Raw genomic sequence first — 17,503 nt, forward strand, 5'->3', positions numbered from 1 at the left:
CTCCACAATCTTCTGGTTTGGCTTCACTGTGTCTTGTCCTAAAGCCAGAAGTGCTGCCTGTGGGTGGACAGAGCCAGGTTTGGAGTCTGGGGGTGAAGGAGTGAGGGGGAGGAACACCCTCACACACACCACTTCCCCCCAAAAACACAGCCTCACCTCTTTGCTGTTAATGGCCTTTCCATGGAGTCAGCACCTAACCTGCTCCCGGGATGACAGAATAAATCAGCTGCTCCTCCCGGGACCTTGGGCTCTAATTAATGTCAGCTCATTAACAAGATAACGGCCATTTATTACCCTGTCTCCCTGGCTGCTGATTAACCCTTTCCCAAGGTGGGGGCAGGGGATGGTGATGCCATGGGGCAGGAATGCTGGGAGACAGTGATGTCTCTGCAGTGAGACCCAGGGACACCAGGGAGGGGGGAGATGAAGGCATCAGCAAACAGGACTGCAGAAGAGCCTGAGTGAGGAGCTGATGGGGAAAAGAGGGAGTGTCTTTCCCCAGCAGTCTGGCAAGGGCTCACTGGTAAAAGCCTTGAAGGAACTACCAAGAGTTGTGGGATCCCCTTGGATTGTCGCCATCACCGCTAGCACATCCCTCTGCCTCAGTATCCCCAAGTGTCCCTACCCCAGCCACGAGGGACAGTGAGGATCAGACCTAGAGCCCAGCACAAAGGCCCTGCACACCTCTGGTCCTCAGCCCCTATTTTGATGAGGTGCCACACAGACCAACAAGCGGTGGAAAGCCACCAGTGTGTCCATCCCTGCCTCCAGAGTCAAAACCAGCCCCAGCTTCACATTCCTGGGTACTGTCTGTGCCACAGAGCCACAGGGCAGGATAACCTCTGGGGCAAGAGGAAGCTTTTGCCATGCCCTTGACCAAGGCCTGGGTACGGAGTGCAGGAGCAGAGGTGTGGGGAGGCATGGTGCCACCGTGCAGCCGTGCAGCACCAGGCTGGGCTGATGCTCTCCGTGCATCAATCACGCTGCTCGGCCGCCCCTGTTAGCGGGAGCAGCGCTGCTTAATCAGGCTGAGGGCTTCGGCTCGTTAAGTTGACACCTCCGCTGTGGGAGTGAGACATGGGGGCAAGCAAGGTGCCACTTATTTATTTTCTTCTTTCCCAGGGAATATATTAAACAAATTAAATTCCTGGAGTGTTGGGTCAGCAGAGCCGGCTCTGCGCCTGTCCCAGCTCCACCTAGCTCGTGGTGGGGAGGGGACTGTGCCGCCCAGCCTGCAGCAAAGCCGGGCACTGCTGCCGGGCCCTGGCTCTGCCCTGCCTCCCCGCTCCCTGCAGTAAGACACAGCCCCCCGAATCCCCCTGTGTCACTCCCTGGGCTGTGCTGCAGTGGGACTGCCTGGCAGTGCTGAGGATGGTTGCGAGGGCAAGTCTTGCAGGAAATGCAGCCCATGATTTCACAGGGAAAGTCCCCCAGGAACCCACTGCTGTTCCTGAATGGGCTTCCTTGGCCCCGCAGGGAGGGGAGCTGTGACACAGCCCTGGCTGCTTTCAGGACAGCTTGTAATGCTCCCTGCTCCACGGAGAGCCAGGGGCTGACTTCAGCCACAGCACCAAGACTACTTCTTTCCACTCTGGAACTGGGGACATCTGGGCTAGTGGCAGGTTGACACTGGAAGGTCTCTCTGCAAGAGGGAGAAAATTGGAGGGAGTGCCCTTGTTCTTTGTAAAACAGGGAGAGCTGGGAGAGAGTGCACTTGTTCTGTACAACAAGTCTCCATCACAGGACTGCAGGAGCTGGGCATTTCGAAAAAAATACTGTGCGTCCCAAGAACAGCTCTCTGCCACAAGGTTTTAATAACCTCATTGGTGTTTGCCTTAAATTATACAAAGACATGAGAACAAGAGCCTTTGCTGAAGCAATCCCCTACACTGGGCCCTTTGCCTACGTCAGCATCAGTCACCCCTTCACAGTCTAGTGCTGTCCCTGCTCAAATTCCCTGAGGGCTGGGGTGCTGTTTCCTTGCTGCTGGGCTGCTCTGCTCCATCCCAGCACCAGCTGTGTTTCAGCCCTGCTCCAGGTCTAGTTTAGGTGACAGGGATGGATGGAAAACTCACAGCAAATTAGTCATTAGTCCTTGGAGTTGTTTATTTATTGACCATTTGCAACTCTTCCCTCCACCTTTTCCCTTCCTATTTTTCCAGCAAAGTCAATGGCAGCCTGTCCTGCTCCTCTGTCCCACCCCATCCCATCTTGTCATCCCCATCTCTTACTTCGGTCCCTTCTACCTAACCTCAGTCCTTCAAGTGCCTCTTCATTTCAGGAATGGACCCATCTTTTGCTGGTGGAAGGGTGACTCCCTGGAGGTTAGTGAAGAATTAGAAATAATTTAATTTACCTCCCTGTTCGGGTGCTTTGATGAGCTGAAAGGCCCCTTGTCAGGAAGCAAATCCATCTTCCTCCAGCCTTACATCAAATTTCATTCACTAATTAGAAACTCCTGCCCTAGACCATGCTGCCCCCACCCCGGCCACCCCTTCTCCCCACCAGCACCATTATGAAAATAAATTGTTCCATTAGCTGCATTGTTGTGGCTGTGGGGCCCAGCGCTGGGAGTTATTAGAGCAGGAGGGAGGGCGTTGGATTAAGACAAATGATTTATTACGGAAAAGGACCCTGATTAGATTCTGACTCGTCCCCAGCGTGTGGCTGCATACTCACACAGCCCCCATCCCGACACCCCCTGTGGCACCACGCAGCGGCTCGTGGCAGTCGGTGCCGGATGGCGGTGATGCTTCCCTGGGGCTGTATCCTGCCGAGTGCCCTCAGAGCACTGGGAGTCCCCAGCTCCTACTGAGACATGAGCTAGCAACTGATGTCGGCTGCCCCCTGCACTGTCCCCAGCTGCCCCAGCCTGCCTTTCACTCCTTTGGAGGGTGGGGACCACCAGCATCACCCCCAGTTCTGCCAATTCTGCAGCAGGGACCCACTGTGGGTACTGAGTGTGTCCTGGTGACGGGGCAGGGGGAAAGGGAAGGGACAGGGTGGCTTTGACGTGTTAGCTGTGTACCCCAAACTGTGGGAGCGGGAGCTAAGGGTGTCCCACCAGCAGGAGGGTTGGCAGGGCTTGCTCTGTGTGGTGGGAGAGGTTGTCAGGCCCCTCCAAGGGTCCAGAGTACTCTCTGCAGCTGGCAGATGTGGGGTGGGCATGGCTGCAGGGGTGGGCACTGCCATGGTGTGCCCATCCTGTTGTTCTCACAGTGCCTTGCTGTCACTGTAGTAGCATGTACCCTCCAGCTTATTCCTGGAGGGGACAGAGATCAGGGACACAGGGACGCAGTGGCATGTGAGTGCTCCTGGGATATAAAGGATACAAGCTGAAAAGAAAGTAACTTGTGGCATCAGGTGGCGATTCTGAGAGCTGATGGGTGTCCAGTGCAGTGATGGGCAGGTGTCTCTCCGGGGGATAAAGGTATGTGTAGGGGGCGGGATGCGTGCATGTGTCTGTCTGTCCGCCGTGTTTGTACAGGCACAGCAGGCTCCGGTTGACACCCAGAGGCTGTTGCCTGCTAAAACACCTCCATCCCTGCCCTGGAGAAGCTGCCACGCACAGGCAGAGGGGTTCTGCAGCACCTGTGGTGGGGCTGTCACACAGGTGCCACGGTTGAGAGAGGGGCAAGAGGTCGGGAGCTCGGGACAGAGGGGTTGGTGGAGGAAGTTCGGGGTGCAGGATGTGCTCAGCAGCACACATCACGCTGCCTCGGGGCTCCGTGGGCTCGGGGACAGTGTCTTGGGACACCCCGCCTCCCGCCGGAATAGCGCTGCAGAGAGCGGGGGGCTGGCACGGCTCCCGGAGCAGCAGCACCCCGAAAAGCCAGCAGGTTCATTCCGTGATGCAAGTGAGAGCGGGGGCTGGCACAGCCCCTGCTGCGGGCAGTGCCAGGGCTGGGCCGGGCAGGGCAGCTGCTCCTGGGATTTCTGGGGGGCGACTCTGGTTCGGTCAGCCCTCGCTGGGAGGAGGGGCCCTGCAAGCTGCTGTGCTGTACCGGTGTCCGCAGGCACAGATCTTTCGGGGTGACCCCCACTCCCCAATCACGTCACCGCCCGGGCCATGGGGACCTGACTGGACCCAGAGCTCAGGGACGATGGGGACACAGCACCACCATGCCCGGAACCGCGGCCCCTCCACAGGGCAGCTTTGGCAGCACCCCACCCTGCTGTCGGCCTCAAAGCTGCCCCAAACGGGATTCTTTCAGGAGGCTCTGCTCCCACTCCCCAGCCCCAGTGCTGCCCTGGCACTCCGTTGCCCGGATCCCAGCTTCCAGCGGGTCAACCGGGAGCCGGGAATGAGCTTGGCCGGCGCTGCCACGGCAGAAGGCCGTGGGGCGAGGGACAGACGGGAGAGGCGGGGACGGGGACCATGTCCCCCCTTGTTAACAGCGCCGGACCCTGTAGCCTTTTCAAGGCTCTGAATAGGGGGTGGTACCTCTCTTCTGCTGAATTAGAGGCCGGAGTTGTCGGAGCTGGTTTAACAGGGCTGGACGGATGGGGAGGGGGGACATGTACCCCAGATGGGAACATGTGGGGGTGTCTCCTGTCACCACATGCCCTTCCTCTCCCTCCCACCCACCATTTATATGGTAATGAGGACAAATTGATGGAGAGACATCCATTGTGGGACCCTCCAGCCCAGCCCTTCTGCCGGCCACCCACCAGCATCCCCATCCATCACTGCCCAGCTGGGACCCTGCTGGGATAACCCCTCGCCTGGCCCTGGCACGCTGGGAGATGGGACTGCTTCATGTGCCCACCGGCAGTGGGGCAGCTCCCAGGCTGTCCTGGTTCTCCTGGGGCTGAGTGACAAGACAGAGGATGACATTCAGGCAAGGAAGAGACCCCCATAAGTCCTGTCCGTCAGCTGGACATCATTTTGTCCTCAACATTCTTTTCATGTGGGGTTATGGAGCTGTAGGGGAGTTAATGGAGCTTCAGAAAGACCCTAGCATCTTACTTACGGATGTTTTCCCTCCCTCTCACTGCCCTGAAGCCAGCTCAGAGCCAGGCCCTCCCTGCTTTCCCTGCTTCCATCCCAAAGCAGCTGCCATATACCCTGCAGCATCCTCCTAATGGGGCAAAGAATTCTTCCCCCACACTCACTCTCTAAAAACCTGGACCTGGAGACGATCTCCCGCAGCGGGCGCTCCAAAGAGCAGATCCCCTCCGTATGCATCCTCTGCCTCTGGCTCCCCCTGCCTGCGACAACAGCCTGATTGAAATTTCACTCCATAAAGCACTTCTCGAAAGCCTGACCTCGTGGCCCCCCGGGGACCAATTTGTCCTTCTCAGTAATAAGAACCTAATTAAATTAGCTCTGCCGCCTTGCAGAGCCTTTAAATTAGCGCGGTGATGAGGGCCCTCGCTGACAGCCTGCTGCCGAATTGCTTCACACTTGCCGTGCTGGGGGATCCAGGGAAAGCCCTAGGGAGATCCTGATCCCAGCAGAGCCCAGGAAGCTACGGCAGGGCAGCGTGGAGATGGGGCAGGGTGTGTTCAGAGAGGTGTGTGCCTGGGACAGGGTGGGGTGCTGGCTGGTGGACTTTCCTTCTGCTGGCATGGGGATGGGGTAGAGGAGGGAGAGGGCTGACAGGGCGTGGGGGACAGCACTGACTAACTCTAGTGACACTGGAAACCTGTGTACAGGATACAGGCTCCATCTTCTGGGTTATGGGTGTTGTGGTGATTGGGGTGCTACAGAAGGATGGACAGGCACTGAGGTGGTGAGTCCAGACTGGGGTGGAGGGGTATCCCTGGCAGTCTCACAGTGGCTGTCCCTACTACATCCTGCCCCACTTGCCCTAGTTTCCAGGTGGCTCTAATGACACTGGTCCCGTGTAGACTGGGTCAATCCCGCAGCCTGCAGCTGCCCACCTCCCCTGGGTATGGATGAAATAGTGAGGAGAGAGATGTCACCCTTCTGGTGGAGGGCAGCGGGGTGACCAAACCTTGCTCCTAGAGAAGCACATGATGCCCTCTAGCCCCACCTGCCCTTTAACAATGGGTGCAGTAAACTCTCCTGATCCCTGCCTGCCCTCCCTACACCAGATTCTGAGCTCCCACTGGGGAGACAATGGATTTATTGGGCTGTGTCCCCAACCAGGAGAGGTACATCCAGTGAAGAGACAAAAACACACTTGCCATCGGCCATGCTCACGCTCCCTTGCTTCATCCTGGACAACAATCACCATAAAAGCTGTGCTTTAAAATAATCTTTAAATAATTTCTGCTTTTTGTTAAAAAAAAAAAAAAAATCACCCCCCCCCAACCAAACGATTTCCCACCCCCGCCCTGCACTTCCATCTCACCCTGCACGCGCCCACACTGCCTCCCATCTATGGTACATACAAAGAGCAGATAAATAAATAAAGACGCGTGATGCTACAGGGGGGACACGGGTCACTGCCTCCCTCAGCCCCCTCCCCTCCACTTTTGTGGAGCTAGAGGGGGCTGAGGCTCTAGCTAGGATTCGGAGTGGGGGAACTGTGGCTGCAGCTCTGATGGGACTCTCCCCAGTTCCCAGGAGTGGGTGAGCAGCAATGAATTACCCTGAGGGTTCGGGGTACTGGGGGCTTGGGGAGGTCAGGCCAGCCAGGGCATGAAGCTTGAGGAGTTTTTTTAGCTTTGGGGTGGGGAAAGGCTTTTGTCTCCACTGCCTCTTTCTTCAGGCTCCAGCAGGCTGCGGTTGCAGCCCTGACTCTCCCCACCCCTGCTCTTACCAGTGTGTCTATGCCTGGCTGGCATTTGCACCCTTCTGCCCATGTGTCTGCCTCTGCAGCCCCTCTTGCCAGCCAGAGCGCCCCACGCTGTCACAGCAGCCCCACAGGATGCCCAGCTGGGTGCCTCTGGTGCTGGCTTTGGGCAGAGCTCAGCACCTCACTCCCCAGTCTATCACTCCAGTGGAACTTGTGTCACAAAGTCGGAGGTTTCATGCCAGAGCTGTGCCAGACTCCCCACCCCTGCCTGTATGGGTGCCCCTGCACTTGGGCTAAGGACAAGGCACAGTCCCAGTACCCGGGTCACCCTCCTTCCAGCTGCCATGTCCCAGGGGTGGAAATAGCGTTTCCTGCCTTCCCACCCAGGTTGCCTAGCAAAGGGCCCTGGGCTCCTCTCCCAAAACTTCCCCACTGGGTGCAGACAGGCTGGGAACCTCAGTGGAGCAGCCAGGGCTCTCTCCTCTTCCCCCTCCCATTCAGACCTCCATCAGCTAATTCAGCACACACACACACACATTGCATACACACACACACACACACACACACACATAGCAGCATGTGGATCCAGCCAGGGGCAGCCCCTGTCCCGGGGGAAACCCTTCATGCCTCCCTCCTGTCCCCAGGAACAGGGGGTGAGGAGGGGGGGTGGTGATCATGGAGGAGGCACACCATGGAGCTTTGGTGCCCCCCAACCAGGAGGTGGCTGTACCCCAAGCAGGCAGGGCTAGAGGCAGCTCCCCAGGGGCACCCAGCTTTGGGAGGGGGTGCTGGCCCCCACTGAGTCCCCCTGCAACCACCACCCCCCCAACTGTGCTGGCTGGGGATGTGGTGCACCCTCAGCTCTCCGCCTGGGATATTCCCAGTGGGTGGAAGCTGTCAGGGGGCAGGAGCAGCCTGCCCAGGCGGTAGAGCAGCCCTGAGTACCAGTGCACACCATCCCCCTGTACCCCTGGCCACCCCACCAGGCTGTGGTAGAGCCGGAGCGGCCAGAAGGCCAGCTGTGCCAGCTGTTGCTCCTGCACCAGAGCAAAGCACGAGGCCACCACGCCGTCCACCACCAGTGTCCCATGGCGTGTCAGCGGGGCGTAGGCTCCCACGTCTCTCCGGTCCCACACCCGCACCACTTCAGCAGGCTGCAAGCTGCCCCCCCCAGCCACCACCAGCACGAAGTGTCCCGGGTGCACAAGGCTGGCAAAGATGGGACGGAAGCGGGCGGCGGGCGCCGACGCATTCTCTGCCACAAAGAGCAGGTGGGTGGGCGTCAGGACCAGGCGCCGGGGCGGCTCCTGGGTCTCGATGACATGGAAGGTGGTGAGGGCACGGGGCTCCTTGTCCAGGAAAGTCAAGAAGTCACTGTAGGTGGGCCTGCCTGCCCCGTCCATTGCCAGCACTCGCTGGCCTGGGCGCAGTGCCCACAGTGGCGTCTGGGCACCGTCCTCCAGCGTTGCCAGCGCCCGCCCGGGAAAGCAGCCCCCCGTCTTCGCAGCGGCTGAGTGCTCTGCGCAGGGAGAGAGAGGACAGGAGGGTTACCCATCAGCCAGACCCTCAGCACCACATTTCCACTGTGCACAGACACCTTCCCAGTCTGCCTGGCTTTGCCCACCCAGGCATAACCCTGCCTTGGCATCACCAATGTGAGCTTGTCTCCTACACAGTCCTGGCCACCAATGTCCCCTAGGCATCTCATCCCCCAGCCACCATGTCACTTGAGGTGGCACCTGGGCACTCCAGCATGGTCCCAGGGCATTGAGCCTGCTGTACAGAGCCAGGTCCCAAGCCCAAAATAGGCAGGGGGAGTGGGACACCACCACAGCCTGAAATGTGCAAAACACTACCAAGGGCCACCTGAAGCTTGAAAAACCAAAGGCAGGGCCCCGAGACAGTGGGAAGCAGAATGCCTGGTCTCACTCTGCATACCCCCGCAGCATCCCTGTTCCCTGCAGTGCTGGTGCTGGGCTCTGCTTGGGAGGATGCTGCGAGGAACAGTGCAGGATGCAGCACCGTTTCCCAGCACTGCAGCGCCCCTCCACCCCACGCGGCAGTCCTGCTCCCTTCTCCCACCTGCTCACCCCTGCACCACTGATGCCAGTCAGCTCCTGCTTCTCTGGGTTGTAGGGAGTTGTCACAACCTGTGGCCATCATCGGGCAAAAGCTACCAGCCTTCTGGGTAGGGCTTCCCTAGTGACTGCCACAGGGTAAAGGACCCACACTCTCTGGGCTTGTCTCCTGGGTGGTGGCACAAAGCTCCTATCCCTCCCGAGATGAAGTGTCACCAGAGGCCCATTCTGGCACTTAGCAGGGGAACCCTGGCTCCCCAAGGAATGGTGGTTAGCTTCACCAGCAGCAGCATTCCCCCAAGTCCCAGAAACTCCCAAGTTAGTGTCTATGTGATACCTGTCCCACCCTCTGCCAGTGGCATCTCACCTCAGGGTCCTGCTCCTAGCTCTGCACAGTTCCATCCTTGAGCTCTAAGCCACCTCTCAGGACCCTCTTCCAGTTCTCTCATCTAATCCCTGAATGTGCCCTCCCAGATGGCACTGCCCCCATCACTCCCCAGGTTTGGGCAGAGCCAAATCCCAGCCCCCAAGCCCATGAAGAGAGGCATCCATCTCTGGGACAGAATCCTTTTATTGCTCAGAAGAGGTGCAGTCTCTGCCCTGTCCTTGCCCCGGAGGCCAGGTCCCAAGTCCTGTACCCTGCATCCCCTGGCAGGCAGCAGAGCAGGAGGGTGAGAGGGGTGCCTGGCAGAAGTGGATGGCATAGGTGCTGGGCATGGAGGGGTAGGTGGGTGCAGGGAAGGACCCGAGGAGACACAATACATACAACAGGCCACGTGGCCATCCATACAAAAATAAAAGCCATTTACTAAGAGGCAGGAGCAGCCCGGCTGCCCTCTGTACACAGTTCTGAGGGGATCAGGATGTGTACCCCACAGCCTCCACCACACACTCTTGGGTTGCCCATGGCCTTGGGGAAAAATATGGGGGACCCAGAGCCCTGAGGAGCTGCTGCAGTGTGAGGGGAATATGACCAGCCTCTAGAAGCCCTTCAGAGCCTCAAGGCCCCAGTCTGCTGCTTGGGTTATGACATCCCTCTTCAGTAGGTCCAAGGGGAGCATCCCACGATTCAAAAGCCTCTGTCTTTCTCCAGGGGCACAGCCCCACTCCTCTGGCCAGCCTCATAGCTGTGGGGTCATGGTCCTTGCTTCGGAGCCTGGCCCCACTCCTCCTGCCGGCCCCACAGGGTGCCCCGGGGCACGGGAGTCCCGGTCCTCCGGCCACGTTTTGTCCCTCTTCTTCGGGGGTGCATCACTCCCTCTCTGCGGCGCGGTGGCCCCACTTCCATCGCCGGCCGGCGTTGTGCCCGTCCTGGCATCAGCACGGGGAGCGGGTCAGCGCGGGGGCCCAGGCTGGCGTCTGGGGCTGTCGAGCCGCTGGCTGCGGGCTAGGGCGGTAGGACAGGCACAGTGCCGTGGGAGCTGCGCCCGGGGGCGGGAGGCGCGGGGCAGCACAGGCACACCGGCCCCGGCACTGCCCGGTGCGTGGCACACGGCTGTGCGGGCACGGCCGTGGCCGGGTGTGTGTGCTGGCACGGCCGTGTGTGCCTGCGTGTGCGGGGGCTCCGTGTGCACGCACGGCCCTGCTGCACGGGCTGCGGCTGCCAGCAGCGGCAGAGGCCGCCTCCGTGCCCGAGCAAGCCCAGGGCCAGGCAGAGCCCTCCCGGCCTGTCGCGACACGGGCGCAGCGCGGCCCCTCCCGGCCCGTGCGCGGGGCGCTGCTGCCCTCTGCAGCCCGCAGCGGCGCCGCCGCTCCGCCGGGACCGCGTCCCGGGCACGCTGCTTCTCCCGGGCTGCGGGGCGGCTTGCAGCCCACGCGATCCCCTCCGGAGCGCGGGCAGCGCCTGAGAGCAGCTCTCGCCCCGTCCTCCACCCTGCCGCCCCCACTGCACCGCGCAGGAGGAGGCAAACACCACCAGCGACGACAGCGTCCCTCAAAGCACCACCCAGCTCTGCTCCCCTCCGCAGATGGTGCTGCACAGCCAAGAGCCGATCCCAGGGTACCCTGGCCTGGATGTCCCTGTCTGGATGTCCCTGACCCTGTCCCTGGCTGGGCAGGGATGGACAGATGCTGCTGTGACAGCAGAAGCTCAAAAGCAGCCAGCAGTGGAGCGGGGCAGGGCTGGATGAGGCTGAGCATGGGCACTAAGGGACTGCAAGGGGAGACAGGGGCAATGGACATACTGGGGGATCAGGCTGGGGGACAAAGGGATGTGGGCTGAGAAAAGGAAGAGGGTAGAGAGAGTGGGTCAAGATGTAGGTCTATGGGAGCCAGTTGGGGAATTTGCCCCATTGTACTGGCTGGCCACAGGTGTGTGACTCACTCCCCACCTGACTGTCTGCCCCAGATAGAGAAACCAGGATGCAAAAGCCGGCACCCCCTGCAGGAGCACCCCACCCAGCCAGCCAGGCTCCCCGGGTATGCTGCAAGAGGGGGCCTGTCCCCCAGCTCCGCTCACTGCCCCCCAGCTCAGACTTACCTGACTTGACGGAGCAGTGGATGTGTGCCTTGGACTCGTAGTAGACCCAGTCGAAGCCAGCCTCCACGGCCAGGCGAGCCAGCATGCCGTACTTGTTGCGGTCCCTGTCCGAGGTTGTGATGTCCACAGCTCGGCCCTCATAATGCAGCGACTCTTCCGAGTGGTGCCCGTCCTCATCCCAGCCCTCCGTCACTCTCAGCTTCACCCCTGGCCATTGATTCATGACAGAGATGGCCAGCGAGTTCAGGCGGTCCTTGCAGCGCTGCAGGGCAGAGGGACTGAGTCAGTGAAAGCTTTTTGGAGGGAGGAATTAGCTGTCTGGTTGGCAGGCTGCATCCCACCATGCTTCCATTAAGCCTCCCTGGGCCCTCAGGCCCTTGGGGGCTGGTCCAGCAGAGGAAGATCTGAGAACATGATGTGCTTTGTCTACCCCCACACTACTCCAAACTCCCTGCAGAGGCTGATACCCCACTGTTGGGCAGAGGAGAGTGCAGCCACCAGGGCACCCTTCTCCTCCCTCTCCCCCCAGCCCCAGGCTCATTTGAGAGCCTGTTGGGCAACGCAGCCTGGGCTGGGCTGAAACACCTTCTCTGCTCACCTGCCCTGTGCTAACTGTACCCCAGCAGCTCCCATCTGACAGGAGGAGGATACAGGAGCTTCAATCCTGCTGCTTCCTGCCTGGGAGGAGGTCCCAGAGACCCCAGGGCTGTCTCCAGGCACAAATGAAACAACCTGCCCAGTCCTCAACACAACTCTGCTTGGTATGGCTCCTCAAGTCTGTGTAACACACAGGACACAGCACTGGGCAGCCCCACAGCTTCAGCCAGTCTCTGCTCCTATGGGAAGTGCCAAACCTGTCCCAAGAGCTTTGTTGTGCTGGAACAGAAAGAATGTGGAGTGAAGCCCCCTTCACCTCTCTGCACCACAAGGGCTGAAAATCCTGGGCTGAGGAACAGCAGCAGATCTTAAAAGCCCCAGACCTCATGGTCACATAGGTCACACATGCAAGCAGGTGCCTGTGGCAGTCCTCCCTAGCAAGCAGAGGGATGCCTGTTTCACAGTCCTCCCCTGCCCCACATGCCCCAGCCACAGCTGAAGGTCAGGGAAAGATCAAAACTCTGTGTGCTTGACTTGCTGAAGTACAGCCCCAGCTTCTGGTCTCTTGCTAAAGGGATGGAGGAGAGATAGAAAAGGCATAGGAAAAGGAATATGGGAAGTTCTACAGAAAACCACGTGAATGAACTAGGGCTGTGCAGCCCAGAAAGGAGGTTCTGTGAGTTCCTGAAGAATGATAGAATTGAGTGAGTTGGAAGGGACCCATAGGATCAAACTCCTGGCCCTGCACAGCACACCCTAAGAATCACACCAAGTGAAACTGTATAAAACTTAAGGCAATTTAAGAGGCAAGCTGAGACTGGGGTGTTTTTACTCCGGCTCCAAAGGCTGAGGTTCACACCTACAGGTACAGCTGGTTCTGGGGCAGCCAGCTGGATCAGGAGTCCCATTGTCACCACCCAGTGCTTGCTGGGTGGGAGAGCTCTGGCTCAACAGAAGTAAAAGACTCCAGGGCTCCTCTCACTGCCATTCCCCAGGAAACAAGGAGTCCCATAAAATCAAGGCAGGGGACAGAGCATTCATGGTCATGCATAAAGCCAGTCCTGGGAAGCATTAAATGAAATGACTGGGCAGCAGCTTAAAACACAGCCACTGCTGGGGGCATTTCTGCATGATGCCCAGCTCAGTTCTGGAGCTCCCCACCGTAGCATGTCGTAGGTCTTGAGACAGTTACAGCAAGAATGAGCCAGGGCTTTAAAACCTGATGCTGGCTACATCCCCAGGCTCAGAAATGCCCCAACACTGCTTCTGCAGGGACTGAAAATGTGGATCCTCACCCTATCCCCAAGCACCTGCTCCTGTCCCAGGAAGGTGGGCGCTGCTGCTCTTGAGGAAACCTGCTCTCACTTGGCAGGGTCCAGGCCCTGGGAAGGGCAGTGCCAGGCAGGCCTTTGCCCCACATGAGGCCTGCCGTCATCCCACATCTCTCTGGGTGTGGGGAGATAAGCCGGGAAGGTGCTGGACAAACAGTTTGCTAGGTGAGGGGAGGAGGAATAGGGAGGAGAGTGACTTTTGTCCCCGTCCAGCACCACCGTGGTGCCACTTGGCACATGTGACGAGCTGTTCCCAAGGTCCCCGGCCCCACCGGGACCCTGCAGCAAGGGAGTTCAGCACTGGAAGTGAGGAGGGAATCCCTGAAGCCCCCCTGCATCCCCCAGCCATCACTCCAGGCATTCCCTTGCCCCTACCATGCCAGCACTCTGGGCACCCCTCCGGCCCTCACTGCCAGCTTTTCTGTCCTCCAGGGGCAGCCTGCACGCACAAAAACAACGAGACTGTGCAAGCCTTTTCCCCCAGGCAGGGACAGCGTCAGGCAGAGCCCTGGAGCAGCCTGTCCCCGGCTCTGCCGGTGCCATCGGCGGCCAGCAGGTGTCAGAGCGAGGGAGGGGACGGGCGGGGACCGGCAGGGAGCCAGGTACCGATGGACAAGAACCAGGCAGGTCGGGAACGGGTGGGGAAATGGTCAGCAGGGCAGCAGCGGATGAGGAACAACCATGGATCGGCAGGGAAGAAGCAAATATGAGGAGGAAACAGGCAGGGATGAGCGAAAATAAATAGGGAGCAAGCAGTGATAGGCAAGGCTGAGCAGGTGGGGATGTGCAGTGAGCAGGCACAGGAGGCAGAGAGACAACAAAAAGCAGAGATGGACAGCGATGGGTAAGGAGCAGGCAGCAGTGGTCAGGGGGCACACACGAGCTGCAGGAAGTAGGTAGGGATGGGCAGTGCCTGCCCAGGACTCTGCTGCCTGTACGAACAGGTAGGCAGGGACCAGAAAATTCATAAATATGGGCTGGCTGTCCATGGGCTCTGTGTTTGATGGTGATTGGGCACAGCTTGTCCCTGTAGTGGTGCAGATGACCAGGCACCCCCAGCTCACATGCAGAATGGGGCCCCATATGACCACACTAAGCTGGTGGCTCTGCTGTCCCATGCATCTCATGGTGAAGATCATGGGGATGTTGGGCTGGGCTGAGCAAAGAAGTTCTGCCCCCACCTTCTGCCCAACCTTTGCATCTCCCTTTTTGTGTCCCTAGTGGGGACAGGACCATGTCCTGTGGGGCAAGCCAAACCACTTTAGGGAAAGCAGCAGGACAGAGCTCCAAGATGGGATGCAGTCAGCAGGGAGCCCAGGGTCATCTCAGGGGAAGTATGAAAGACACTCATGTGTGACCACAGTCTCAGCAGAGGTGTTGTGAATAGAGTGTGCTTGGCCACAGCTACTCCCATGTCCAGAGCCTGGCCAGAAGAAGAGGGGTCTTGCTAGCATCTCCTCCTGAAGGGAGCTTTCCCCCAAAGGAAGCCAAAAGTCCTACCCCAAGGTCTTCATGAGAGATTCCTCACCACTGCAAGGATGGTCTCCGTGTCAGCTGGACAAGCAGTGGCTGCAAGGAATGATGGTTGGGGTAGGGAGAGGCTGGGTTTGGGACTCCATGGGGGCAGGGGACCCATGGCATTCCTGGGCCAGGCTGCTGGGGAGAGGTGAGGCGGGTTCTGCCTCCAGCCTTATCTCAGCACCTCCGAGTGGGACCAGTGAGAGCAAACATACTGGAATTCTTGAGGAAGATGAAACGATAAAGGAAAGGCGGGCAGAGAGCAGCACTACCCACTCCTCTAAGCAGGCGACATCTTCCGGCTGCCTGGGACACCCAGACCCTTGGACTTGGGGAAAGAAAACAGGTTTGAAGTGAGTCAACAGCAGTAAAAGCCAGTGCTCTGGGGGAAGGGACAAGGAGTTGGGTCAATGGCCTTTCCCAACCCATAGCAACACAGGACATGGTGCCAGAGCTAGAGTTCCCATATCTGGGGGGATCTCCCCGAGTCAGGGACCACAGGACAATCCCACAGGGCTGTGGGATGGCAGCAAGCTACCAGAAATCTTGCCACCTCCATAGCAAGAGGAACAATTCCTTGCAGAACTGCCCAAGGCATGGTGGTACCCATCTGTGCATGGATGTGTGGCGGCCAGGGACCCTGCTGGAGTAAGAACCCTTATTTGTGCAGCCCAAGAAGACCAGGATGCTTCTAGGTACTCAGCCAACAAGGCAGCATGAAAGGATGGTACAGCATGAAATGTTAGGCTGGCACAAGGGACACGGAGATCTCCCTCTCCCAGGTGTGCTGAGGGGCACTGGCTGGGTTACAGAAAGTGGAGGGAGCACTCTCAGGAGAAAACACAGCAAGAAGCATTCTCCTGCCTCCAATGAAGTCATGCACTTCCCCGATGTATCGACCAGAGGAGCTCACTGCTTCCTCAAATATCTCTGAAGCTGTTCCCCAGGGGAGGCAGGTTACAGCCCAGCCCCAGGACTCCAGTCACCAGCAACCACAACTTGTGTAACTCCCCAAGTTTGCTGCCTTGCAGGGGATCCCAGTCCCTCTGCTACAGTCCCCAGCCTGAAAACAGCCTGGACTATGTCCCTGCCCTAAGGGACCTGCTCTCAGGGCACACAGGGTTGCAGAGCTGTCAAGCCAGCACCCAAGAAGCTTCTCCTCCCAATGTTATGAACACCTTGGTCAGACACTATGGCCAGGGCCTTGCTCAGTGCCCACTATCATAGTCACACATGTTCACCCACCTGCCAGCCCCTGGCCAGGGGGTGCAGTGGGCAGAAGGGCAGCCCAGCTCCCCTCTGCTTCCCCCAGGAGCTCGTTCAGGCTGTAACCCTGCTGAGGCTGGTAGCCAGGTTTCTTAGCAAGGCCGTGCGGCTCCTTATCTGCATTCCTGAAACCCTCAGGCATTCTCCTGGCAATATTAAAACACAGAATAACCTTCGTCCAGCATCACCCCCCCTCCTCTGCTGTCGTCTGTGCCGTCCACCCCCCCATCCTTCCTGCTGGCCCAGAGTACTTGTGAGCTGACTGCAACAAGGCATTTGTAGTAACAGGTTGTCCCCAGCCCTGAGCACAGCAAGCAGTTCCCACTGAGCACCCGGCACCATCCCACACGAGACATGCAGAAAGAGGGGGCACTGAGGGTTTCAGTGTCAGACTGGGGACAAGGTCAGCAAGAGCACTCTTGGACACAGCAGCACACCAGGCTCTGGTCTGTCCCTCGGATCCAACGGGCAGCCTGCCTGCTCTGCCAGTGGGGAGGCAGAGTAGAGGGGCACGGGCAGGATGCCTGCATGGGCTGGGGTGCTGCTTGACCAGGGAACAGCACAGCACAGCCCTGCCGGATCGAGGGGATGTGGGAGGATGCTGCCGGATCGGGGGCAGTGTGGCACAGCTCAGGGGCACCAGGGCCGGCTGCTGCCAGCTTGGAGTGCGGGGTTATGCCAGCCTGGGGACCAGTGAGACGAGAGTTGAGGGGCAGCAATGCAGGGTGCTGCCAGCTCAGGAGTCACAAGGGCGTTCCTCGGGGTGCAGCAAGACACGAGTGCCACAGGCTCCGAGGAGCAGCGGGGCAGGGTGCTGCCATCTCAGGGGACAAGGTGCTGCCGGTTCCGGGAGCAGGGTGCTGCCGTCCCAAGGCGCAGCGTGCTGTCCGTCGCGCACAGCGCAGCCGAAGGGACAGAGCGCCCGACGAAGGGAGATGCACTCGCTGCACGCCGGCAGCCCGGACCCGGCACCGGGATGCCCGGGGCAGGACGGGGAAGCCCACACGGTCCCCGGAGAGCGGGTAGCAGGGCGCTCTGAGACAGCCCCGTGCCCGCAGATGCCCGGCGCGGGGGTAGAACCGGGCGGCAGCGGTGCCGTACCTGGGTCATGAGCCGGTCGGCGCCAGTGTTCTCCTCGTCCTTGAAGATGATGTCGGGGTTGTAGTTGGGCGTCAGCTCCTTGAAGCGCTCCGAGTTACGCGCGATCTTGCCCTCGTAGCGGCCGCTAGCCCCCAGCGTCTTCTCGGGGACGTTGGGGCTGAACTGCTTGTAGGCGAGCGGGATGAGCTTGCGGGGCGGGCGGCGGCGGCTGCCCACCACCCTGCCCGGCCCGCAGCCGCGCACGGCCGGCGCCAGCAGCAGCGCGCACCCGCTCAGCAGCAGCAGCAGCCGCGCCGGCTTCATGGCGCGCCCGGCGGCCCCGGGGCGGCCCGGGGCACCGGTGGCTCCGGGGTCCCCACTAGGCTCGGCCGCCGCTCCCGCCGCCTGGCCCGGGGCTCCCCATGCGGCGCGCAGCCGGCGGGCAGG

The 17,503-nt window shown here is 59.8% G+C and overlaps 1 protein-coding gene across 1 annotated transcript; it reads right to left on the bottom strand.

The window, feature by feature from the left end:
* Positions 1-7,396: 7,396 nt before the first annotated feature.
* On the bottom strand, positions 7,397-17,383 carry IHH (Indian hedgehog signaling molecule). The gene is made up of 3 exons (XM_041473578.1): positions 17,078-17,383; positions 11,265-11,526; positions 7,397-8,226 (listed from the first exon to the last, which is right to left on the bottom strand). The coding sequence occupies exons 1-3, from the start codon at positions 17,378-17,380 to the stop codon at positions 7,565-7,567; spliced, it is 1,227 nt and encodes a 408-aa protein (XP_041329512.1). The 5' UTR covers positions 17,381-17,383; the 3' UTR covers positions 7,397-7,564.
* Positions 17,384-17,503: the final 120 nt, after the last annotated feature.

Source organism: Pyrgilauda ruficollis, unplaced genomic scaffold (assembly GCF_017590135.1).
Source record: "Pyrgilauda ruficollis isolate IOZ18807 unplaced genomic scaffold, ASM1759013v1 scaffold3, whole genome shotgun sequence".
Lineage (NCBI taxonomy): Eukaryota > Metazoa > Chordata > Aves > Passeriformes > Passeridae > Pyrgilauda > Pyrgilauda ruficollis.

Excerpts from the sequence above, each read along its gene's own strand:
- IHH (XM_041473578.1), bottom strand. The coding sequence starts at position 17,380 with ATGAAGCCGGCGCGGCTGCTGCTGCTGCTGAGCGGGTGCGCGCTGCTG. Across the intron at positions 11,527-17,077 it reads CCGACCGGCTCATGACCCAG|CGCTGCAAGGACCGCCTGAA; the intron begins GTACGGCACCGC and ends TCTGCCCTGCAG. Across the intron at positions 8,227-11,264 it reads CCACTGCTCCGTCAAGTCAG|AGCACTCAGCCGCTGCGAAG; the intron begins GTAAGTCTGAGC and ends CTCCCTGCGCAG.